Here is a 26675-nt window from a genome sequence, read left to right as displayed (position 1 = left end):
AAGGCAAGTGCCTTCATAGCACTTTTTAAATTCATTAATGGGATGTGGGCATCACTGGCTAGGCCAGCATTTATTGCCCATCCCTAATTGCCCTTCATAAGGCAGTGGTGGGCAAGAGTGCTTCCTACCAGCCCCCAAGGTTCTCCACCGTCAGACTCCCCACAACAAACAAAACCCCCTTCCCCTGGGAATGGGGATGGAACCCCCTCCCTGAGGGTCATAGATCAGACACACACCCCGCCTCTCATAGGTTGGGGAGTGGGCCTACCTAGCCCTCTAGTCTTCTCCAGTGTGCACCCAGCTGAACTGGAAGCCAAGCCTGTCAATCAGGCTGGATTCTGGAAGGGCCAAATACAACACACTGCAGATTTAAACACAGGCTCCTGGGTTCCCACTCACGATAGAATCCCCTGCTCTGTGTATTGGCAAGTTTGAAAAAAAACTTTAATGGCCACAATTCCTTAAAGGTTACATGTGCCCTAATAAATTGGAGAATTTTCCACATTTTACAATTTATGTACTGTAGTATGTTAACCTTTGAAGCCGCCAAAAATCCTTCCAAAAATGGGGATTGACTTATGTGCCGAGGATAAAATGTGTGGGTATGGATAGTCATCATTTTGAAATGTGGGGGAAAAAAGCATAGAATGGTTTCCTGTGCTACAGCCATTCATCTCATTGTGGCAGTGCTGGCCCTCTGAAGGAGCAGCTCACCTAGTGTCATTCCCATGCCTTCTCCCCATAGACCTGCAAATGTTTCCTTTTAAGAAAATGATCGAATTCCTTTGTAAAAGCTTCAGTTGTTCCTGCCTCCACCATACACTCAGGCTGTGCATTCCAGATCCTAACCACTTGCTCCATGAAAAAGTTTCTCCTCATGTCGCTATTGTTTCTTTTGCCAATTACCTTAAATCTATGCCCTCTGGTTTTCGATCCTTCAACCAATGGGAACAGTATCTCCCTATATCTTCTATCCAGACCTCTCATGATTTTGGATACCTCTATGAAATCTCCTCTCAACTTCTCTTCTCCAAGGAGAACTGTCCCAACTTTTCCAATCTTTCTATGTATCTGAAGTTCTTCATCCCTGGAACCATTTTCATAAATCTTGTCTACACCCTCTCTAATGCCTTCACATCCTGCCTAAAGTGTGGTGCACAGTAATCCTGTTGAAGCTGAATATAATACCAGTTATTCATATTAAAAATGTGGCAGGGTTTACTGAATTAATTAATTTACAAAGATACCTTTAACCACAATCAAAGTGTTTTAAAACCTGTCTAATTCATTGTCTTCGGCATCCGACGAAAATAATTCTTCGAGTTCACGTTGAGTCACTTTGACATCATCCTAGGGATCTCGTGCTGGGTCAACACTTTCGGTTTCATAATCATCCCTCCACAACCAATCTTTGAATTTGACATCCTGAAATGTTTTAAAGGATCTAATGACACTTTGTGCACTCATAGCATCCATCGATTTTATGACGAAACCACACAAAACATCAAGTGGGGCAGCATGCATATTGCCACTTTTGGTAAAGGTTTTTTTCCCTGTCGACCATCCACCTATTCCATTCAATGTGAACATGAGCCTTGACTGGCTTGTTGAGGCACGTATCTAAAGGTTGAACTACGAATGTTGGATCCACTGGTATAACTACAATTTTGGTGTTGTTATTCGCAGGGATCTCTTGATCTCATCGGTTATATGGGATTTGAACATGTCCCACACAACTAAGCTGCATTCTTCGCGCACTCCACCGGGATGCCTTTTCCACACATTATCAATCCATAACTTTGCTCCAGCCTCAACCATCCAATCATTGCCATGGGCATGCACAAAAACCCCTGCAGGGAACTTGATTGTCAGCATGTTTTTACATTTGGAAATTACCAAGGGCTTTAGTTTCGGTTGCTGGGCATATCAAACTTCATGGGCATTTCATCCATGTTGCTGATGTGGCATAATTTGTGGTTTTGCTGCTATCTGATGAATCATTGGGAGCTGGTGATTTTGACATCAAGTCGTTAGATAGTCTCTCAGCAATGTTGGTCTTCTGCTGCAACATTAGATATTTTTGTTACATAAAGCAGCTACACCAACAAGCTGTTGATGCTCTGAAATCTTTGGACATGGTTTGATTTGACCTACTTAAGTGTGTATTTATGCATTGCATTTCTGGTGACAGTGTAACCATTCCAATAATTTTTGAGGATCCATTCCAGTACATGCTGCTCAAGATCAGGCCAGTGGCTGGTCCATGTTCTCATGGCACATTTGGTCGTGGGCATCTTCTTCAGGGCGAATTCCTCCTTCCACTTTTGAACCTGTTTTTCACTAACAATGAATTGCCTCGCTGTAGCACAGTTATTTGACGAGTTAGCAAATGTTACAGCTTGTAGCTTGAACCAGCTTGGTACTTAATTTGTTTTGTTGGAAGCTCATTTCTCTTCATCATTCACCATGCAAGATCAGTTCTGTGTGGGTGTATCTCAAACTTCTGCTTGTCTTTGCAACACAGCCCATATCACCTGCTTGATCCCTTACACCCAGTTATAAGGCACCGGTAAGTAAAACATGCATTTTTAAGGTGGAAAATTGAGGCTGACTACCAATGCAAGTATAGCATGTCGTGGAAAGGGGGTGCCATGTATATGCAAAAACTTGATACTTTGGGGCCAAGAAAATGGGGTAGTCTTATACACTGGGTCGACTTGTACACTGCAATCTATGGCATTCAGGTTGAATTTAAATAGATGGCACATTGGAGGAGCATAAAAAAATGTATTGGAACCTCTATTTATTGGTTAATATTCATTTGGAAGGGAATAAAAGTGATATTTTTGATAAAAGAAACTTCAAAAGTTTACAAAGGTATCTCCTGTCTAAAAAAAAATCAAGCTTCAGATCTGAAAAAGATGGTTACTCCTGCAGCTACATCACTATTAGGTCTCTTCAGATCCTGCATGTCTAATTTTTTGAGTAACCCAGTGTAAATCTACCTCGGTACATCGCTGGTGTGAATAGAGGAAACTCGTATAAGTTCGTCTTTTGGATGGGAACCAGTTGTAGAGGGTTTCAGAAGTCATATGGTTTCCCAAGGCTCCCTGTAGTGATGCAAGATGATTTGTAGTGGTTGTAAGTCGGAGAGGACATTTCTGGTTTCTGAACTCATTTTCCTATGAATCCAGCTGTTGGGTTTTCTTGTGTAGAAAATGTCTGTGCAGTCAGTGTGCAGAGATTTCTCCCAGAATCACATTGACTAGAGGATTGGCAGAGATCCTTAGGACAGATTGAATGCATTGAGCAAGTTGACAACTTTTGGCTGTTGCCTCTCCACCAAGAAGTGTGTTTGCAGCAGGGACCTTTTGAATGACCTGGTGGAGAAAAGCCATGAGCAATTCTCTGCATACAGTAAACCAACCACCATAGGGAAAAAGCTATCATCTTGTGTTTATAAAATCAATCAATTCCCTATCTGATACAAGCATTTGAGCCATCCTGATCAAAAATATGAAGAATTGTATTCAGTTCAACACTAAGATGCAAACACTTTATTCTTTAGAAATCATTAGCCCAGATTTTGTTCTCAGCAGCCTTTCCAAGAATTCAAATAAAAAATTCAAAAAGAAGCCAGGCCACCGCAGTAAAGTGGCATCTACCTATCTAGTGGGGGCAGACATCCTTGCCAGGCCCTGAACCTGCCTCAGCCAAAATGATCAATGTGGGAACAGTCGGGAAATCGGCACACCAGTACTCTCCGTGCTCTGTCCACCTCCCTTCTTGACCTTGGCGGTCCCAAAATACCTTGCCCCATGTGGGCGCTGTAGGTGATATTAACGCCCTGTGACAATTTGTTTTTCTTGAATTTGCAGAGTATTTTTTTTGATGATGGGGAAAGATACAAATATGTTGAGATTGCAATTCTTGATGATGATATTCCAGAAGGGGATGAGCATTTCCAGCTGATTCTCTCGAATCCATCTCCCGGACTTGTACTAGGAGAAAGAACCACAGGTAACAACAAAAAATCTGCTGCACAAATGATTAGAGACAATCTGATAAGGCACCAAAATGGAATTATTATCCTTTATATATGTAGTTGTGCATTTTAATTTATTTGATAGGTGGAAGAGAATATTTGGAGTCAGTCCCATCTTGCTACACTTTCAGGCCTAAAAATAAGAAATCAACAGACATGGTAACTGTGGAAATGTAATGGATATAGCGTACAATGACTAAGGGAAAGCCTTTGACATCGTATGGAAACTTATCAGAGAATTAGGAGAGGATAGAAAATTCAGTTAAAAATTGATTAGAGGGGAGAAAACAAAGATTGAGAGTTAAGGAATAGATGAGAGTAGGTAACAGTGTTCTTCAGGGTTGAATCCTAGGGCCACTTCTGTTCAAGTCCTGGTTTCACTGCTGGTTTCCAGAGGATCCTATTCTCTTCTATGCTGTTAGACCATTTCAAAGTGCTTATTGTAGATATTGGCTATTCTGTGGGACTCCTGGCAACACAATTATTTTGTTTTCTTTAGTTCTTTCTAGCAGTTTCACTTTGGTAAAGGGAAGAGGAGAAGATGGAGAAGTACTAAGAAGATGTGACAAAGGGAAAATAAATAGAAGGAAGAAAGCTCCCAGTAATCCTTACACACCCAACAGAGTTTCATAGAATAACATCATAGAATGGTTACAGCACAGAAGGAGGCCATTTGACCTGTGGCTGACCCTCTGAAGGAGCAATTAATCTAGTGCCACTTCCCTGCCTTTCCTCCATAGCACTACAATATTTTTCTTTTCAGATAATTATGCTCTAAAACACTCAATTTACCCTCCTTGCATTACACTCTCAGGTAGTGCACTCCAGATCATAAAGGCACTTGCTGTGTGAAAAAGCTTTACCTCTTTTGCTTCTTTTGCCAGTTACCTTAAATCTGTGCCCCTGGTTCACGATCCTTCCACCAATGGGAATCATTGCTCCCTAATTATTCTGTTCAGACCTCTCATGATTTTGAATATCTCTATCAAATCTCCTCTCCTCTGTCTCTTCTCCAGGAAGAACACTTACAACTTCTTCAATCTTTCAGCGTAACTGAAGTTTCTCATCCCTAGAACCATTTTCATGAATCTTTTCTGCACCCATTCTTCCAAAAGTGTAGTGTCCAGAACTGAACGCAACACTCCAGTTGAGGCCGAGCCAGTGTTTTACACAGCGTTTAACGTAACTTCCTTGCTTTTGTACTCTAAGCTCTAATTGACAAGCACAGGATGCTGTATGCTTTATTAATCACACTCTCAGCCTATCCTGCCAGCTTTATTTCAAGAAGGCATTTGATAAAGTGCCAGGCCAAAGGTATTGCAGAGAATAAAAGCTCATGGTCTATGAGGTAACATATTGGCATGGATAGAAGATTGGCTGGCCAACAGGAAGCAGAGAGTAGGCATAAATGGGTCTTTTTCTGAATGGCAGCATGTGATGAGTGGTGTGTCACAGGGATCAGTGCTGGGATGTCAACTGTTTACAATTCATATAAATGACTTGGATGAAGGGATGGATGGGATGATTGCCCCATTTGCTGATGACACAAAGATAGGTAGGAAAGTAAGTTGTGAAGAGGACATGAGGCTACAAAAAGATATAGATAGATTTAGTGTGCGGGCAAAGATCTGGCAAATGGAGTACAATGTGGGAAAATGTGAAATTGTCCATTTTGGCAGGAAAAATAAAAGAGAAGGATATTATCTAAATGGTGAGAGATTTGGGTGTTCCAGTGCATGAATCACAAAAGGTACTGCAAGTAATTAGGAACACAAATAGAATGTTATCATTTATTGCGAGGGGAATTGAATTCAAAAGTAGGGAGGTTATGCTTCTGTTATACAGGGCACTAGTGAGACCACAGTTGAGAGTGTACCGTATTGGCCATCTTATTTAAGGAAGGATGTAAATGCGTTGGAAGCAGTTCAGAGAAGGTTTACCAGACTAATACCTGGAATGGGTGGATTGTCTTATGAGGAAAGGTTGGACAGACTAGGCCTGTATCCGCGGGAGTTTAGAGGAGTAAGAGGTAACTTGATTGAAACATATAAGATCTTGTGAGGTCTTGACAGGGTGGATGTGGAGAGGAAGTTTCCTCTTGGGAGAGAATCTAGAACTAGGGGTCACTGTTTAAAAATAAGGGGTCATCCATTTAAAACAGAAATGAGGTAAAATTTTTTCACTCAGAGGGTCATTGTCTTTGGAACTCTATTCATGAAAAGGTGGTGGAAGCAGAGTCTTTGAATATTTTTAAGGCAGAGATAGATAGATTCTTGTTAAGCAAGGGGGCGATAGGCTATCGGGGGTAGATGGGATAGAGATTTCCGGTTAGTGTCAGATCAGCCATGATCTTATTAATGGCGGAGCAGGCTTGAGGGGCTGAATAGCCTACTCCTTCTCCTTGTTTGTACGTTCATGTATTCATTGATTTATGCACATGTACACCCAGGTTTCTCTGCTCCTGCACCCCCTTTTGAATTGCATCTTCTATTTTAGGTTGTTTTTGTGTTCTTCCTACCAAAATGAATCACTTCACACTTCCCTGCATTAAATTTCATCTGCTTGTCCGTCGATTCTACCAACCTTTCTATGTTGTTTTGGTGTTATCCTCTTTACAGTTTTCAGTACTTTCAATTTACCTATCATCTGCAGTTGTGCCCTGTACACCAAGGTCCAGGTCATTGATATATATCGGGAAGAGCATGCGTCCTAATACCTATCACTGGGGAACTCCACTATAAGTCTTCTTCCAGTCCAAAAAACTGTTCACCGCTACTGTTTATTTTCTTTCGCTCAGTCAATTTCATAGCCATGTTGCTACTGTCCCTTTTATTCTATGAGCTCTAACTTTGCCTACAGTTCTGTTGTGCGGCACTTTATCAGATGCCTTTTTGAAATCCATGTACACCACACCAACAGCATTATCTCATCAAACCTCTTTGATACCTCATCAAAAAACTCAAGCAAGGTAGTTTATATAGTTTATAGGATACCATACCCAGAGTTCTCTATGGAGCAATGCTTAAGGATGATACACATTTCTAGGAAGGTTGTTACAGAGTGGTGTCACGTTTGCTACAGTTAAGTTCATTGTAGTCGTAAACTTGTTTGTCTCCGGATCCTTCCAGATTGTTACGGGGAACCAGTAACATCATTCTGTCTGTAGTTGCTGTTTTCATTCGGGAGTGAGCTTCCCCCAAATTTCGCAATCATTACCTGCACCTACGTCGCTTTGCAAGTTGCTTCAGATGAACTTCTTGCCTTTATGAACCACAAGGGCTTCCACACCATTAATAAGCAATTATTAAGTGATTACTAGCAGCACAGGATGGAAAGATTTCCCTATGTGCTTATCTGCTAGCATCAAATTCCTACCATCATTATGTTACAGTATATAAACCTGTTTAAAAAGGAATGAATGCATGGCAATTTTCCCATTTAGAAAATTTATTCTCTTTATCTATTCGAGAGGTCAGGTTTTTTATGTTGAACTACAAAGGCGAACAGGGTAAATTACAGATTAATGAAATCCAGTCAATATGATACAACAGTAAGCTAACTGAGGAGTCCACATGATGATATATATCATGAGGATAAAGCCTAAGTGGTTTTACAACTGTCATATAAAGGTGAAGATAAGATTTAAATCTTAAAATCACTCTTGCGTATCCATTATTGTAAAGTCATATGTGCATGTATTGTAATTGTTTTATTTTATTTAGTTGTCATATCCATGATGAGCCACTGTGCTCTAATTTGATGTATGATGAGATCCACAGTGCTGGCTTAATATTAAACTGTAGTCATTGCAAATATGGAATGATAATAAAAAATTGATGACTTCTAAATAACAGAGTCGACACAGAATAAACTAAAGCATAACAATAAGAATAGCCTTTGTTTGGAATCATGCCTTATAATAGTAGCAATGAACATATCAGCATATTCAGGTGAAATTCCTTGGCTTGATGTTTTAACACTGATAAAAGAAAACCTCATTTAAAATAAGCAAGTTAACATCTTTTTTTGAAATAATGAATATTGAAATTATTGTTATCAATATTGTACAATACATATTCTACTGTTATCCAATTTGAGAAATTTTCTCTGTCTTTGTTGTGTTAAAAATGTGTAAAAAAATTAATTTTGGTAGATGTCCTATGTTGAAATACTTGCAGATCCTTAGACCACTTGACGGATTATTGCATAATATTTTTGGGGTGGATGTCTTAACCCAAATAGACAACTGCTTACAACTCACTTTTATTATTACAGCTACAGTGACCATCTTTGCCAATGATGATGGACATGGGATTCTGTCATTCAACAACACTGAGCACTTTTTCCTTAAGGAGCCAACAGCCCTTGGTTTATCAGAGAGTGTTGCAACACTGCACATCATACGGAACCCACCGCTGGGAACATTTGGAATAGTCACTGTTCAGTACATTGTCACAAGCATGAATGGATCTGATTCTTTGCTTGACCTGGAACCTACAAAAGGTTTTATCGTTTTGGATGATGGTGTGAGAATGAAGGTAAAATTGTTTAAAAGTGTATTAAAACTGTATTCCATAAATGTACCGATTGCCCTTCACTTTTTGGAAATTTTACAGAGCGAAATAAAGATTAGGACATACACATTAGAAGGTGAAATATCCTTAATTTTAAAAAATAAATTCTACGATATTTATAAAAGGTTACAGATTTTTAGTATAATCAGGGATTATAAAAATGTAAAATTACTCAAATGTATAATTACTTTTTTCAGGGCCAGAGAGGTTCTTTAAAGTAGTTCCAACTTAGCATCCTCTTAAAATCACAGTTATACTTCTTTAACAAGAAAATAATCTATAATGTATTAAAATTATTTTACATACATACATACATTTCCTACTGATCACCTTTAATTATTACCTCTTTTAATGCTAATTCCATCAAGTCTACCTGATGCATGTTACCTAGACCTACCTATACTAAATATTTTATCTTTGTGTCCATTCATCACTCGAAGGTAAGTGGCTCTTCACATTCCCATCCAGATAATGATTATTTCAGCAGAGCCTCTTCTACTTCCCTCCAGAACTTTCTCTGCTTTTTAAAAATAGTTTTGAAAATGTTTGCATTTTTTTGCAGCTCTGACCTGCCATCCTGGCTGGACACCTGATGCTGTCCAGCTGTTCTAACAGACTCAGAAGTTTTTCCTCGCCTAATCCCCTCCCCATAACTGCTTTCACTCCTCACTAATTGAAATCCTGTGGCCCTGGCTTTATAAGTTTTTTTTTAAAAAAACTTAGGCTGAGATTTTCCTTGCCAGCTGGTGTTGGACGTGTTTGGTGGTCTGGATGGACAATATGGCAAGAACGCCAAAAATTGGTTTCACAACATCGTGAAACCAGTTTGCGAATGTCCCCTCTGCCTGCCGATGGCAGGCCACGTTTCCCACCATTGGACATCGGGAACCTCATTGTAATGCAGCAGCATATCATCATAAAGCCAGCCTGCCAGAATCGTCCCCTACCCCGCTGGATCATCTGCACATGTCGGTGTGAATGCATGCCAGCATGTTTCACAACAGCATATAAAAGGTGTGCAGTTGGCGGGCTGAACTTTGTGGAGAACTCAGAGGTAAGTGCACAGTAACGTTGCAGAGCACTCACAAGGGTCGCCTGTTCGACTTCAAGGTTGAGGTGCGTTGGGCAGGAAGGGGGGAGTTGGGTGTAAGGGTGACATGGGGAGTGGGGGGCGCAAGGGCTGCCCTGCGGTTGAAGGTAGTGCACAAGCAGTGGGGGGTGGGGGGAAGTGGACGAGGGAAGCGGCCACGCATATACACCTTGTATAAAGTGACCATTCCTCTGCAGCTGAGACAGGTCAGGCGCAGCGCATTGATATGATTGGAGTCAGGCCGCTAGCTTCCCTGCCCACTCAAGAAACACAGGCATCAAAGTGTCACCACATGCTCCAGAGCTTTTCACAACTCGGGCACAGATGCAAACTAGTGAGCATTTTAGTGGACTGCAGAGCAGTTGGACAACTGGGCATGTTGTATATTCTCCTTGCTAAAGCTGGCTGTGGAGCAGTCACTGGTGGAGGCACTCTCAGCCCCTTGCAATGTCGTCATTCAGGTTTGGACCAGTCTCCCCCATGCTTCAAGCTAACAGAGCAGCCATGCAGCGTTGGTTAGGAGAATACCTGAGCTGAGAGCACAGCATGAAGTCCAATGGGCAAAGTTGCCGCCAATCAGTCAGATGGAGGTGGGTGGGGTTTCAGGCAGCCATGCAGCGCACTAATCTCTAGCCATCCAAGTGGTGGCCAGCACTCTACGTGATACGTTAAGCGGTCGTCAGAATTAACAAAGACAGGTCCCAAGCACACCCTTGCTAACCCATGCATCTCTCTCTTTCATCCTGTCGGAGGAGTGTATCAAGAGCATGGAGCCCGGTGACGTAGCTGTATGCCTCATGGCTTACTGAGAGCAAAGATGATGGAGAATTGAGCGACTGAGGCGCCTGGTTGCACAGATGGAGGGGCAGCATCCTCTGGAAAAAGGGGCAGCTGGGGCTCCTTCAGATGCTGCTGAAGAGCCACAGCGAGCCATCTGGACCCAGGGTCTATCGATGCCACCTTTCATTCCTGCAGATGACTGAGCACCAGTGTTGCCAAAGACTGCATGTCTAGGGAAGTGGTCAGTCAAATCTGCCAGCCACTGCATGAGTTGGCGCCACCGGGACCTGGAGGGCATCCACTGCCTGTGGTTGTTAAAGTGACAGCGGCACTCAATTTCTACACCACTCCTTTCAGAACTACACAGGTGACCTCTGTGGGATATCGCAAGCCTCCACCCTCAAATGCATCCAGGAGGTTACGGATGCCATCTTCGTGAGGGCACATGATGTTGAGCATTTCATACCAATATATAAATTAGGACCAGGAATAGGCCACTCGGTCCCTCGAGCCTGCTCTGCCATTCAATAAGATCATGGCTGATCTGAATGTAACCTCAACACCACATTCCTGCCTACCCCCAATAACCTTTCACCCCTTGTTAATCAAGAATCTATCCAGCTCTGCCTAAAAAATATTCAAAGACTCTGCTTCCACTGTCTTTTGAGGAGGAGGGTTCCAAAGACTCACAACCCTCGTCATCTCTGTCTTAAATGAGCCACCCCTTATTTTTAAACAGATTCTAGAAACATCGTCTCCACATCCACCCTGCCAAGACCCCTCAGGATCTTAAAGGTTTCAATTAAGTTGCCTCTTACTCATCTAAATTCCAGTGAATACAAGCAGAACCTGCATCATAAGGCAGCCCGTCAATTCCTGGTACTAGTCTAGTAAACCTTCTCTGAACTGCTTCTAACATGTTTACACCTTTCTTTAAATAAGGAGACGAGTACTGTACATAATACTCCAGATGTAGTCTCACCAATGCCCTGTATAACTGAAGAATAACCTCCTTACTTTTGTAATCAATCCTCCTCACAATAAATGATAACATTCTATTAGCTTTTCTAATTAACTGCAGGACCTGCATACTAACCTTTTGTGATTCATGGACTAGGACACACAGATCCCTCTCAATCTCAGAGCCCTGCAATCTCTCACCATTTAGATAATAAGCTTCTTCCTGCCAGAATGAACGATTTCACATTTGCCCACATTATACCTCATTTGCCAGATCTTTGCCTACTCACTTAACCTATCTATGTCACTTAGTAGCCTCCTTACCTCTTCACAATTTACTTTCCTACCTATTTTTGTGTCAGCAAATTTAGCAACCATTCCTTCGGTCCCTTCATCCAAGTCATTGATATAAATTGTAAAAAGTTGAGGCCCCAGCACTGATCCCTGTGGCACACCACTCGTCACATGCCAACCAAAAAATGACCCATTTGATGTCAACTCTCTGCTTCCTGTTAGCTGTCCAATCTTCTATCCATGCCAATATGTTACCCCCTATTCCATGGGCCTTTATTTTCTGCAATAACCTTTGACGTGGCACTTTATCAATTGCCTTCTGGATATCTAAGTACAGTATATCCACAGAACATGTGACTCCTTCAAATAACTCCAATAAATTGGTTAAACATGATTTCCCTTTTACAAAACCATGTTGACGCTGCTTGATTACCTTGAATTTTTCTGAATGCCCTGCGATAACATCTTTACTAATAGCTCCTGACATTTTCCCTATGACAGATGTTAGGCTAACTGGCCTGCAGTTTCCCGCTTTCTGTCTCCCTCTCTTTTTGCTATTTTTCAATCTAATGGAACCTTCCCCGAATCTAGGGAATTTTCGAAAATTAAAACTAGTGCATCATCTATCTCACTAGCCACTTCTTTCAAGACCTCAGGGTGAAGTTTATCGGACCTAGAGATGCGTCAATCCGCAGCCTCAATAATTTGCTCAATAACACTTCCCTGGTATGATTTTCCCAAGTTCCTCCCTCCCATTTCCTGATTTGCAGCCATTTCTGGGATGTTACTTGCGTCCTCTATAGTGAAGACCGAAACAAAATACCTGTTTAATTCATCCGCCATGTCCTCATTTTTCATTAGCAATTCCCCAGATGTAGGACCAATGCTCATTTTGTTAACTCTTCCCTGGGGACCAGGAGAGCTGGATGCAAGAGCAATTGGATTTGCCCAGTTCTTGGGTTTCCCACAGGTGCAGAGCGCCATTGGCTGCAGTCACATGGTGCTCTAATCTCCGTCACAACGTGTGATCAACTATGTCAAACGCAACGGATTCCATTTGCTAAATGTTCAGCTGGTGTGTGACTACCACAAACGCATCTTGCGGGTCTGGGAACGGTTTCCAGGGAGTGTGCACGACCCCTACATTCTCAGTCGGTCACAGATCTCTGAAATCTTCCAGGGTCCACAGAAGCTGCAGAGATGGTTCTTTGGGGATAAGGGCCACGTGGAGATGGCGTGGCTGATGACAACTGTGCGACGGCCTCAGACTGCAGCAGAGTAAGCTTTAACGAGGCTCATGCTGCAGCTCGCAACTTGGTGGAGCAGACCATCGGGATGCTGAAGGTGAGGTACCAGTGCTTGGACCAGTTTGGTGGAACCTTGCAATATAGTCCACAGAGGATGCCATGTATCGTCATCATCTGCTGTGCCCTTTACAACCTGGCGCTGCAACGGGGAGAGGAGCTGGCTGAAGAGGAGATGGAGAGGCTGGGGGTCTCCTCAGATGAGGAGGATGCTGACAGGGATGAAGGTAGCAGGCCCTCGAAGGTGACGATGACGGAGATGAGGCCCTCGCACTGACCAGATGAGGCAGGCGTGCTCGGGAGGCCCTTGTAGCTGCTAGATTTGTAGAGGATGATGTCGATATGCAATGAGGAGACACCATAGATCCTCACGTTGCATCTATGTGTGTTTGACTCCAGTCTGTCTTATGGCTAAGCACATACCCTCTGTGATAATGTTCCTGTATTGGAGTTCCAATGGAGGCCCTAATAGTCGCTTGATTGCAGGAGGATGATGACGACATGCAGTGAGGACACTCCCTAGATCCTCACATAGCCTTTGAGAAAGTCTGACTCCTGTCTGGCCGAGGGCAACTCACTTGTGCTCTGTGATCAGGGTCATATCATAGAGACGCAGCCATGAAACTTTAAAAACATCTGATCTTTTGTCCACCTTCAACACCCGAGCCCTTCAGGAGCATCGCGTCCCTGGTCACAAATGCTGAAGAGATGGGGGCCAGCCCCATCTTAAAGGTGCTGAGAGCACATAGAGAGAATGATGGAACTCAGTGAAGCCTGCTCACGACATTCTGGCAGCAATGATAAGCACCATCGACGTGCAGGAATCAGTAATGTGTCCAGAGAGTGTGAGGCTGGACCATCGCTTTGGTCTAAAGGCTGCACAAAGCACAGGGGAAAGGCCCTGGAATGAGACCTGCCATTATTTTGTGCAGAAAGGTTTCTGAGTGACATGAACACTGCTCATCAGAACAAGGAGCCATAGGCAGGGAGATATTTTTGGGAGTTTATTGACAATAGTGAACACTGTGTGCAAGTGATTAACACCCGTGTCCAGGCTGTGCAACTACATCTTCTTAACGCTTGGCCTAACTAGCCAAGTGGTTATGGTACTGGGTTTGTAACCCCAAGATCAAGAGTTCAAATCTCACAATGGCAAACTATGAAACAATGTAACTTCATCTGAAACAGATGGAAATGGGTTTGTACTCAAAAGAGTTACATCTTCTTAACATGTGCTTGGCCTAAATAGCCAAGTGGTTATGGTACTGGCTTTGTAACCCCAAGATCAAGAGTTCAAATCTCACAATAGCAGACTATGTAACAATGTAACTTCATCTGAATAGGAACAGATGGAAAGTTTGTACTCGAAAGAGTTACATCTTCTTAACATGTGCTTGGCCTAAATAGCCAAGTGGTTATTGTACTGGGTTTGTAACCCCAAGATCAAGAGTTCAAATCTCACAATGGCAAACAATGTAACTTCATCTGAAACAGATGGAAACGTGTTTGTACTCAAAAGAGTTACATCTTCTTAACATGTGCTTGGCCTAAATAGCCAAGTGGTTATGGTACTGGGTTTGTAACCCCAAGATCAAGAGTTCAAATCTCACAATGGCAAACTATGAAACAATGTAACTTCATCTGAAACAGATGGAAATGTGTTTTTTGGGCTTGGCCTAAATAGCCAAGTGGTTATGGTACTGGGTTTGTAACCCCAAGATCAAGAGTTCAAATCTCACAATGGCAAACTATGAAACAATGTAACTTCATCTGAAACAGATGGAAATGTGTTTTTTTGGGCTTGGCCTAAATAGCCAAGTGGTTATGGTACTGGGTTTGTAACCCCAAGATCAAGATTATCAATAGTTCAAATCTCACAATGGCAAACTATGAAACAATGTAACTTCATCTGAAACAGATGGAAATGGGTTTGTACTCGAAAGAGTTACATCTTCTTAACATGTGCTTGACCTAAATAGCCAAGTGGTTATGGTACTGGGTTTGTAACCCCAAGATCAAGAGTTCAAATCTCACAATAGCAAACTATGAAACAACGTAACTTCATCTGAATAGGAACAGATGGAAAGTTTGTACTCGAAAGAGTTACATCTTCTTAACATGTGCTTGGCCTAAATAGCCAAGTGGTTATGGTACTGGGCTTGCAACCCCAAGATCAAGAGTTCAAATCTCACAATGGCAAACTATGAAACAATGTACCTTCATCTGAAACGGATGGAAACATGTTTGTACATCTTCTTAACATGTGCTTGGCCTAAATAGCCAAGTGGTTATGGTACTGGGTTTGTAAACCCAAGATCAAGAGTTCAAATTTAAAAGATTATCAAGAGTTGAGAATTTAAAAGATTATCAAGAGTTCAAATCTCACAATGGCAAACTATGAAACAATGTAATTTCATCTGAAACAGATGGAAACGGGTTTGTACTCGAAAAAGTTACATCTTCTTAACCTTTTTAACCCTGCCACTACATCATGGTGCTCCCTGGCCATCCACAGTGAAGGTGGAGGCCGCCTGCTGACTGCTATGCCCTGTCTGTGATGACCATGACGGGCTTCCTCTGGAGGGCCCAGACCTGGAGGTCCCCGGCCTGCTTTTGGGCTCCTGATGTGTAGTAGCTGGAGCTGCTAAGGTCACGGGAAATGGGGATTTGGATGGGCTGGACACTCCCGGAGTAATCTGAATGAATGGCCCTGGGGGGCATAACTGCTGATTCTCTTCCCTATGGGTGCCCGAGAGCCCATGGCTGACTCCTTGAGGCGAAGCAGTAGCTGGATTGAGGTCGATCTGCCCCGCAACCCTCTTGCGTACACACTGTTGGAGGCCAACTATGGTGTCAGTGATGGAGTTCAGCTCGTGCAGCAGTGCAGGAGCGACGCCCTGGACCAAGGTCTCCATATCAGCCTCCACCCTATCAGTGTTGAACTCTGTGCCTCTCAAGATTCCTCTTCAGAGGTTTCTCTGGGGCTTGATTGTAGGCCCTGGGTCATGGACTCTGTCGGCTGTTTCCCAGATGTGCCTGCAGAAGCAAGGGGGTGATAGCTAGTGCATGGCAGTGGCCTGTGAAACAGGACACATCAGTCACAGCATGGTTCTCTGATGGGTGTTGCAATGCTGGATCCTCACTTGGTAGAGCACCGCCGACCTCACTGTCAGTACAGGACCGATCCAGATGCTCGCCGGCCAGTTGGATGGCTCTGTTTTCAAAGTTTGTGAGGATCTTGTTTTCAGGCATTCCTCCACCAGCCTGCAACCTCTCCCTCTTGTTGTGTGCCAGCTTGTCCTGCATGAATAGAGATGGAGAGAGCGTAAGCAGGATGCCTGCCAGGCCAGATGATAAATATGCTTGGCATGTGTGGGTGGCGAGTGGTCCCATGGATGGGATGAGGACAATGACAGTGTATGTGAGAGAGTGAAAGGTGATGCCTCTTGAACCAGCAGTGAGTGAGATCCCTGTGGTTGTGTCATAGGGTTGTGAGTGTGTGAGTTAAGAGTGATGAGAAGAGTGACTTACTCTGGCGGAATGAAGGAGATCATTCATCCTCTTGCGGCACTGGTTGCTGTCCTCTTTTGAAGGGTGTTGGCACTGGCCACCGCTTCCCAAGCCTGGTTGGTCATGCTGCTGCCCTTCCTGCAGCAAGAGCAGGCGTAGAGGACGTCGCTGCAGCCCTCCACTGTGTCCAAAAGGCGTCCCAGTGACGCATCACTAAACCTGGGGGCTGCAATCTTGTTGCCTTTCATGGACATCTTCCCTGTGGTAGCCCTGGGCTGGAAACATTGAGATTGTGCTTGTGGCTGGACTTAATTATGGCCCAGCATGATGAAGCGGTGAAGTGATGGTGTGGCAGGCGAATGAGAGCCTGCCTGCCATGGAAACAGAATGTTTCCCAGGAATGCATAATTAATGGTGGGTTTGGGATGATACAGCTTGAAAAGCCGCCATTGCAGCCCATAGATAAAACATCGTTTTACCTGCCCGCTACCACACTTAGTGCAAATCTGGGATGATTCCACCCTTAGCTGAATGTGGATACATGAGGAACTAGAGTGTTGCTCTCAATTCCACAGCGATATTAAAAATCATTGTAACTCCAGCCCTGACCCATCAGGAAAACTTCTGAGGATGTTCTCCTCAGTTGAAGAAGCTATGATTTGTGGATAAAATGTCAGAGAAAAAAAAACAATTATTAAAAAGAATGAGGAATAAGGAGAGTAATGAAGTAAATTGTTGTTGGTTACATTGTCAAATTACACACTTAAGAAAATTAAAGCTTAGAAACCAAAAAAGATCGAAATGTAGTGTTTGCCATCTGGTTGATAAAACACACTATTAACTCGTATCAGTTGGTTTAGTTCAGTTTAGTGCTCCATCTAGCGGGTTGTTTCAGTACTGGCCTATGTCATATACAAAACAGTTGTGCCAATTTATAAGTAACTGTATTGAGTGCTTCTTAAGGTGGTACATTGTTTGCTTGAATCTGGACTTAAGGTGACATTTGATCTTTTTTCCCTCTCCACCCCCAGATTCTGCAGATTTCAGCAATATTGGATGAAGAAGCAGAGATGGATGAACAATTCTTGGTCACTTTGTATGCTCCTACTGGAGGGGCTAGACTGGGAGAGAAAGTACAGACCCTGATAACAGTCCTTCAGAATCAGGCACCATTAGGACTCTTTAATATTTTCCCATTAGAAAACAGGTCAGAAAAATATAGCATATGTCCTTAATAACCAATGTAAATTATTACAACCTTAAGAGCCTACAATAATTATAGCAGTGGAATGAGGTTCTGACCCAAAGGATCATGATTTGAAATGTTGACTTCAATTTACATTCAGTATACTTGTCATCCAACTAATGAGCGCTCTCCAGAATGAGCCAGTTAATATGCAACAAAGTTTGTGAAAACGGCCATTACCCCAACTAATCAGTATTGTCAGGGCTTGGCTAATTACGCTGAACCAAAATTCTTCGACTCTGTCGGAAAGCAATATTTTCACGTTTCAAAACCACCTTTGGTTGCGCAGTTTATCAAAGTTTTTAATAAAAATGGCTGAAGAATTTCAACCCCATTGCCTATGGTGGGCATGTTTGTGTGAGTGCAGTTTGCCTGCTCTACACGAAGACTGAAATCTTGCAGGGGGTAGGCAATGTGGTTCAGAGCAGTGCTGCCTTTATGATCTTCACCAGCCTTTCAGATTTGAATTGTATTGTTTGAAATAATCTACAAAGCACTTTTGATAATGCAGACCTGCAGTGCCTGATCTCCTGCATCATTTAACCTAGAATCCAATGTTAAGAGAATCTCCCTGCTAATATCTGGGTTACATTCCGCAACCATTTATTAACGTAACTTGCACTATTTTGCTGTATAAACAGAGAACAGGATGCTAACATAATTTAATGTTTTTTTAAAGCATGCATATTTATTTAATCATGCTTCTTTGTGATTTAATTGTCCTGCACCCATCAAAAAACAAGGCAGTTTACTAATAATTCATAATAGTGTATTATGCAATTCTAAAGGGAAGTTTAATTTATAAGGCAAAACCTTATAATTTGAATGTAAACAAGTGGCAAAACCTCCTTGCCTTGAAGAAACCACAGTTATTCCACCTCTCTTATTTAGTATTTGAATTTCAGAAACACCAAGTAAAATGAAATGTAATGTGTGAGTAAACACAGCTGTTTCTTCCTGAAATAGGCAGAGCACTTAAGATGCTATAACTGGCAACTTTGAAATTGATGTTAGTGTAGATCGGTCATGGTTATTGCCTTTTGGCCGATAAACATGATTGCCTATTCTAAACATGGATGTTTTAAGTTGTAGGAACCATAATTGGCTTTTATATAATTTGAAAATGATTGATGATGATGTGACTCTCTCAGGACAACCTAATTTTCACAGAGTAGAATCTATTAACTGAGTCTCATTCGTTTTCTATGAGACAATGGACTAGCATTTCAGCTACTAGCTATAACAGAGATACCATTTTAAAGAAATGAGACACAAAGATAATAAAGGCAAGACAGGTTTTGTTCTTATCAGGCTCTTACTATGAATCTTGAAAATGTGTAGCCAAGTTCATTTTTATTCATAATTACTGGTCGTTTGAATTAAATTATAAAAGTGCATGGCAAGTGGTAATAGAACTGTATATATTCTACTGAAATCTAATTTAAAAGCCAAAGGTACCCAAAATAATTTTGTAAAGTTGATAATAGGATTATCAAATTTCTTGATCAAACCCTTCAGTTGAAAAAAATACTACACCGCACCAGTTAAATTACTTGGAAGCAAACCTCTGTGAGTTCTAGCTTTAAAAACTCATTTAATGGCCGTTCTTCAAGCCTAGATAATAAGGGCTGGATCTTTGAGTGCATTTCGGTACACCAACGTCAAGCCTATATGAAGGTCCAGCTCCATGAGGTTATCAATGTGTCCACTGATGCAACCTTCTGGAAAACAGCTTCCTAATTGGCCACCTCTGTGCTTGCCATCCTGTTAAGGAAGGCAGGTGGATGCTGCTGAGGCAGGCAGGGAGGTGAGTGTGAAGGCACCTCAATATGGAGGCGCCTATGCCTGTATAGGAATAAAGAAATAAAGAGACCCAAAGCCGGTAGGAACATAAGGATGAAGGGGAAACCACTCTGCACCATTAGTGAAAAATGGGGCAGTGGCCTTCCATCCCCACAGCCCTGCCATTGAGGCATGGAGCCACTGGTTCCAATGGCTCCTTTGGCCTGCTGCCTGGAGGCTGCCTCGAGTGAACTTCTGTGGAATAGGCAGCTGACCCTCTTCCCAGCCCGCACTGGGAAAGTTGCCAAGAGGCAGGAATATGTTGGGGAGCTGGCCTTGGTTACCCGCCTTCCCCTCCCAATATTTCCCTACCCTCCCTGCCAATATTTCTCTGGACCTGCCCCGCCACCATCAATCCAACCCCATCACCATCAGAAAATTAAGCCCCAAGTGTCAGTAGGTTCACTAATGCACCAATTTGTGCGTGAACTTTTAGTAGGGTAAACCTTTATGTTTATAATGTCCATTTGCACTTCAACTATTTCATTTTTGAGAATTAGAATGTTTAACATCTTTGTTGGTTGATTTAGGACTCGCTCAGTGAGTGTGGATGAAGGCAATAGCACTTTGTATTTAAAGGTTTCTCGAAGTAATGGTTTGGAGAATAGAGTCTTTGTGGAATGGGAGACACAGGCTCGAACAGCATTTGGATTAAGTGAGTTGTACTATTAGAACTGCTATATGGTGACCTGTGGAACATTTTCTACAAAATGTGAAATATAATTCCAATGTAATAGTTAAAACCTTTACCTTGCTGCATTAGTCACAGTATACAATATTACATTACCATTGACAGAAAAAGAGATTTTATATGAAAGAATTTGCACAATAATAGCATGGCATAATTTCTGGGCTATTGTATTTTAATTTTTGTAACTTATTTTATATTTTACAAATCTTCCCATTGTTTGGCTGATAAATTAGGGTGCTAAGATTTTTCCTGCTCTTTGACAATGTTGTTTTAGCTGAGCTACATCGTACTGCTCAATGAGGGGTTAAATTGGGCTACCAACCCAACACACCACCATCCTATTGTGCATAATTGTGCTTAATGTACAGCTAACCATAGAAGCAAAGTCTGTGCATTTTTTCTTTCTGCTCAAAGGTTAATTTAGCAAGAAATGTAGCTCTATTTGTGTATAGTTGTAGTTATCTTTGTTAAGTCAATTTATTTCTCATGTTAATTTGTTGTTTAGCAGATTCTTAGGATTGGTTTACATTGAAAAATTAAGGCAAAAGGCTGAATGTGCAGGATACTGCCAAAATTAAAAAGACAAATCAGGAAGCAGTGATTAAGTGACATAAATCTTCGACATGAAAAGCTTGCTGATCGCATGTGGGAAGAAAAACCGAAGTGGGCAAGGTGTTATGCTGGGAAAAATAGGAATAGGGACAGTTGTGATGAGTGTTGATTTTTGAATCATAGGAGATAAAATTGACCTTTGGTGATTGTGCGGAATGGGTACTTGTTGTACACCTTACCTTTTGTCTTATACCACTTGTGCTGGCTCTTCAGGAGAGTCATCCTCAATCCCAATCCCTTCATTCTTCCCTGCAAACTCTTTAAAAATTTTATTTTTAACATTTAACTACATCCATTTTAAAATCTATTACAGATTCTGTTTCCACCATTGTTTCTGACAGGATATCCCATCTGCTAAAATCCTGTTGCATATTTTTCTTCCTGTAGCTTCTGTTTTGTTCTTTTGATGATGTATTCATGCCTTCTAACTACCAACTCCCTGAACTTTATCAAAAACCCCTCATAGCTTTAAGCACTTCTATTAGATCTCCTAAACGTATATATCCTCTTGATTTTTTCCTCAGAAAATTTTTTCACACTTTTCTGCATTGAGCTTTTTCTGATATCCATCTGCTCAATCCATTAACTTGTCTATTTGCTCACAGTCATTTACAGTCATCATTACAATTAACCAATGTCTTCATTTTTGTGTCATCTGTAAGTTTTAATACTGCGTCCCCATAGCTAAGCTCACATCATCAGTGTCCTGTGGATGTAAAGAAATGGAATGGCAAGTAGGTTGGTATATTTAGAGCTTAGAAGAAACAAGAGACTTTATTGGAGTACTGGCCATAACGTATTTACAAAATGGAGAAAGGCAAAACTAGATGTAAGAGAGCAAGGATTGGGGTGATGACTACTAGAGAGAAAGGGTGTGGAACTGCTCCATGTAGCTCTATGGGAGCCTTCTGACGCTGTACTTGTCTGCCTCATGCCACTGGCTACTTCCTGCTGGATAAGGAGGTTGCATGTGGTGGCTTCCCCTGCATGTGCCAGATGACCTTGATGCTTTCTTGATGTTACACAGTCTAATTGGCTAACATGATGCCAGGATTTAAAATTTTTTGTCATGATCATAAGACATGAAGAGATCATAAACTGTTTAAATCAAACCTTACTTTAAAAAATAGATTTTGCTGGACCAAATACAATACTGCTACAGGTCAAATGATTTGCAAGTTGGCTACAGTTCTGGAAACTTCCAAAAGTAATTACAGATCAAAACTCAACCCTCATCCTTGTGGAATCTCATACCTATCATTATATGGACCCATTTCAATTAATGAAACAAAGGAGCAGCAGACAGCCTGTCCCCCCAGCATAGACTTATAACAAAGAGAGAGAACCATTGAAACTCATTATACCTGTGGAGGCACTAATAGCCACTATCTACCTGCCAAGGTGAACAATGGATTTTGACCAGAGACACAGAAACTGATTGGTAAACTGAAACTGACTCATTGATGGGCAACACCACATGACCTAAGCTCCTTTGGCTTTTGGGTCGTTTTAATGTTGTATTCCTGGATCCAAGGGCAGACTTGTGTTAATAGCCAGCATGTCAACACCAAAGCAGGACCTCAGGCCGACAACAAAGCCTGCCTCAAGTCTAAACCTCTGTGAAGCCTGGTTCTCTTGAAGATTCCTGCCATCACTGTAGAAAGGACAAGTCTCTGTATGCCAATCTCATATTGCTGCATCATCAACTTTGGAGGAATTTGGCAACTTTTACTTTCATCCAGCTGAACCCATCTGAATTTTAACTCCTATGTGAAAGAACCCTCACTGGACTCTGGCATTCTGGACTGTAACATTGATGTGAATTAATATCCCTTTTCTTTATGATTTAAGTTATTCCGAGTTGTAAAACTTTTCTTTCCTATCCCCTTGTGTGCTTGTCTGTGTGTATGTACTTGCAACGACCACCCCCTGGGTTTGAATGAATGAATAAACAGTAGTTCAGATTTAACCCAAAAGGGAATTTGCTACAAATTACTTTAAAATTGACTTCACAAACGGAGGGTTTGGGGAAACACGCCACGGTCTGTTTCAAAAATTAAAACACAGTTGCTTATGGACAGATGGTGAGAAAATAAAGGAGTTGAGTTTGCCTTTCTCCCTTGTCCGTGAACTGTGCAGAGAGCCCCTTGTTGATCATGCTGAAACAACAAGCACACAGCTACAAGATGGGCTTGGCACGAGAGTTGTTTAAAGGTTCATGCGCTCAACTTGCAGGTAAGATAACTTCTTGGAACTAGAATCTAGAAGTTTTTTGCAGTATCCTTGGAGGTGTTTGATGAGTTTCTAGATTTGTCCGAGTGTTGCTGCATCCTCACAGTAGGGGAAGGTGACCTGTCCACTGGGTCTGCATGACGACAGGGAGGTGGAGCAGAGCTCTGCACTATCCCCTCTGCCAGGCTGGAGTTCCCCAGACTCTGACAGTGGCAGGAGGCCGACTGGCATGCCAGCCAATGCACCCGGCATCTCCATGTGTTTACCCATCAGTGCTTTCCTGTATGTTGCCTCATCAAAGTCCTTATCTGAGTCCTGTGCAGTAGTACTTGTCTGCCATGTTGCCCTCTGGTGAGCTAGTAACCAAGCCTCCTTTCCCCTGAAGCCCACTCATAAACTGATGACTCAGCATGTGCTAGATCCCAACTCGCTTCCAAGGTATGTGCAGTGCCAGTATCTGAGCTGGTGGGCTGTGAGTTTTTGATTGAGTGATGGGGTCTCTTCATTAATGCTGTGCTGTTGCTCTCTTTCCTCATCCTGGAGCTGCTGTGACTGGACAGACGGCAGTTCCTGGGTGTCTGAAAGCAGGAAATTGGAAGGAGAGATTGGTGTAAGGGTGGGGGAATTTGTAGCAAGAGGTCCATGATCACACCATCTGCAGCTTGCTCATTGTAGCAGAATGAGAGTGTGCTGTGAGTTGAGAATGGGCATAAGGCAGGAACATGCTGTTATTTTGAATGTTCTCAGTGAAGTTGGATGCCACGGTCCCCATCACAGACTGCCCAATGATGTGAACAACTGTCTCAGGAGATGAAGACCTCCTGGGTCTGCTCTCTTCCAGTATGTGTCACTTTATCCTGCAAGAGGGCAGCTTGCCAGTGGTTGTATAATACAGTGTTTGAATGATATGCCTACCAAAGCTGAATAACTGATGGTACATAGAGACAGCAAGAGGTGGATATGAGCTTGGCATCATTGATACATTTGGTGATGTAGAGTACCTGGTTGTTAGGACTGAGCCCTGAGTGTCAGGGACTGCCGCCTGGTGAGGGATAGGGGTGGGGTGCATTGGGCACTGTAAGTGTTTTGAAGTGTGGTGGGTAGCAGATATGTGAAGATGCATTCACTACCTGTACACCTGAAGAAAAAAAATGCGGCCCCACCCCCCACCCACCACAAGTTTCCAACCTGCATGGGCTTGTGGGCACCTGAGGTATGCATGCAGTGTTCACAAAGCCCATGCTAGTTAGGCGGTCTCCCAAGTCCTGCACACTTTTGTATTCCCAACTAATGTCAGGGCTAATGGAGCAACCATTTGAAGGTTAAGAAGGACTGCTTTCCATATGAAAAGGATGAACATAAACTTCCAAGAAAGAAAAATGATTTGAGAATAAAATATGTTGAAGAGATGGCATTGGACAGCCTACCTTCACATGTACAGATCTTGGGATAGGTTGGAAGGTTATCATCAGAGCCAGAGATCTTACTGGAGCCTGATAGACCTGGTTCAAATAAGTCTTAAAGCTGAAGCAGGAGGGAAATTGTTAACCAAAATAATCAAAATTAGTGTTGAAAGAGAAAAGAAAAAAAAGAAAGTTAACTTTGTACTTAGCAACTAAATGGGATGAAAGAGGTGAAAAATGAAAGAGAGGTGAGAAATGAATTCATTGAATTTAAAAGAGGCAGCTTAATGACAGACCAGAATTGGTGTTTTTTGGAAGGGCAGGCAATTGCACTTGTTCCTTTTTGATAGAAAATTATTCTGTACTGCTTAATATGCATAGTTAACTAATTTACTAATTAATATGCAAATTTATTTTACTTTTTCAGAGGGTGATATCCAAGTACTGTCCACATTGCAGAATTTTCCTGAATCATTCAACTCAGGTTGGTGTTTTGTGACATTAAACAACACCCTGTTTGGAATTGTTCTTCGAGTATCTGGAAACAGCTCCAAAGCAGAAGTTTTATCAACACTTTATCAATGGCAGGGTGTGTTTGTCCCAGTGCAGGTAAAAACAAACTAAAAATCCCTTTTTTTTCTGTTTATTTGAAATGATAACTCTAACCTTTTCAATTCTTTCTGGTAATCTATGAAATAACTAAAAAAAATGATAATGTCATTGTTATTCTCTCAGAACTTCAAAACATGGAAACCTACAGGTTGCACAACCTTCATAAAAAATGATGCATCCTACATAATCATTACTCACAGTGGAATAACAGGAGTGAAAGCAACCAACAACAGTGTTTACAGATTTACGCTGCAATCTGAATTAACATTGGTATGATCTATATATTGCCTCTTGTTTTTAATTATTAATTTGGAGGTGAATCAACAAGCTATTTAGAGTTGTTTTTGACAGTGAAACATTGCCACAAGGGAAGTATAATTAATTTCATTTTTAAGATCATAAGAAATAGAAGCAGGAGTATGCCATTCGGCCCCTTGAGCCTGCTCCACCGTTCATTAAGATCATGGCTGATCTGAATGTGCCTTAACTCCACTTTGTTGCCTGCACTCTATAACCCTCCACTCCCTTGTCAATCAAAAGCCTGTCCAACTCAGCCTTGAATATACTCAATAACTCAGCCTTCACTGCTTTCTGTGGAAGAGAATTCCAAACACTAATGACCCTCTGAGAGAAGAAATTCCTTTTCATCTCCATCTTAACTTGGACCCCTTATTCTAGATTTCGTCATGAGAGGAAACATCCTCTGAGCATCTGCACTGTCAAGCCCACTCAGAATCTTATATGTTTCAATAAGATCACCTCTCATTGTTCTAAACTCCAATGAGTATAGGCCCAACCTCTCAACCTTTCCTCATAAGGCAACCCCTTCATCACAAGAATTAGCCTGGTGAACCTTCTCTGAACTGTTTACAATGCAAGTGTATCTCTCTTTAAGTAAAGAGACCAAAACTGTACACAGTATTCTAGTGTGGTCTCTCACTAATGCCATGCGGAGCTGTAATAAGACTTCCCTATTTTTTTATTCCATCCAGATTGCAATAAAAGCCAACTTAGCATTTGTCTTCCTAATTACTTGCTGTACCTGTATGCTAGGTTTTTGTGATTCACTTGCAAGGACACCTAGATCCCTCAGTACTGCAGCATTTTGCATCTCCCTCTATTTAAGCATTATTCAGCTTTTCTGTTCTTCCTGCAAAGTGGACAACCTCATATTTACCCACATTATACTCTATCTGCCAATCTTTCGCCCACTCACTTAACCTATCTATATCCTTTTGCAAACTCTTTTTATCCTACTCACAACTTGCTTTCCTGCCGATCTTTGTATCATCAGCAAATTTGGCCACAATACAGTCAGTGCCTCCATCTAATTCATTAAAAAAGCTTGTAATTAGTTGAGACCTCAGTACTGATCCCTGTAACACTCCACTAGTTACAGTTTGTCAACCTGAAAATGATTCATTTATCCTGACACTCTGGCCTGGATTTTCATCCCCAAAGTGGGTATTGGGAATTGAGA

General features: G+C 42.0%; 1 protein-coding gene across 1 annotated transcript in view; it reads left to right on the top strand.

Annotated features, from left to right (window-relative positions):
* The window catches only part of adgrv1 (adhesion G protein-coupled receptor V1), a 723938-nt gene that overhangs the window by 235325 nt on the left and 461938 nt on the right, over positions 1-26675 (top strand). The window contains 6 exon segments of the mRNA XM_041185339.1: positions 3879-4020; positions 8321-8583; positions 17589-17764; positions 20176-20300; positions 25011-25192; positions 25319-25465. Coding sequence (XP_041041273.1) covers positions 3879-4020; positions 8321-8583; positions 17589-17764; positions 20176-20300; positions 25011-25192; positions 25319-25465 — 1035 coding nt within the window.

Source organism: Carcharodon carcharias, chromosome 4 (genome assembly GCF_017639515.1).
Source record: "Carcharodon carcharias isolate sCarCar2 chromosome 4, sCarCar2.pri, whole genome shotgun sequence".
Taxonomy (NCBI): Eukaryota; Metazoa; Chordata; class Chondrichthyes; order Lamniformes; family Lamnidae; genus Carcharodon; species Carcharodon carcharias.
The sequence above is the reverse complement of the archived record's forward strand: the minus strand, read 5'-3'. Positions and strand labels throughout refer to the sequence as shown.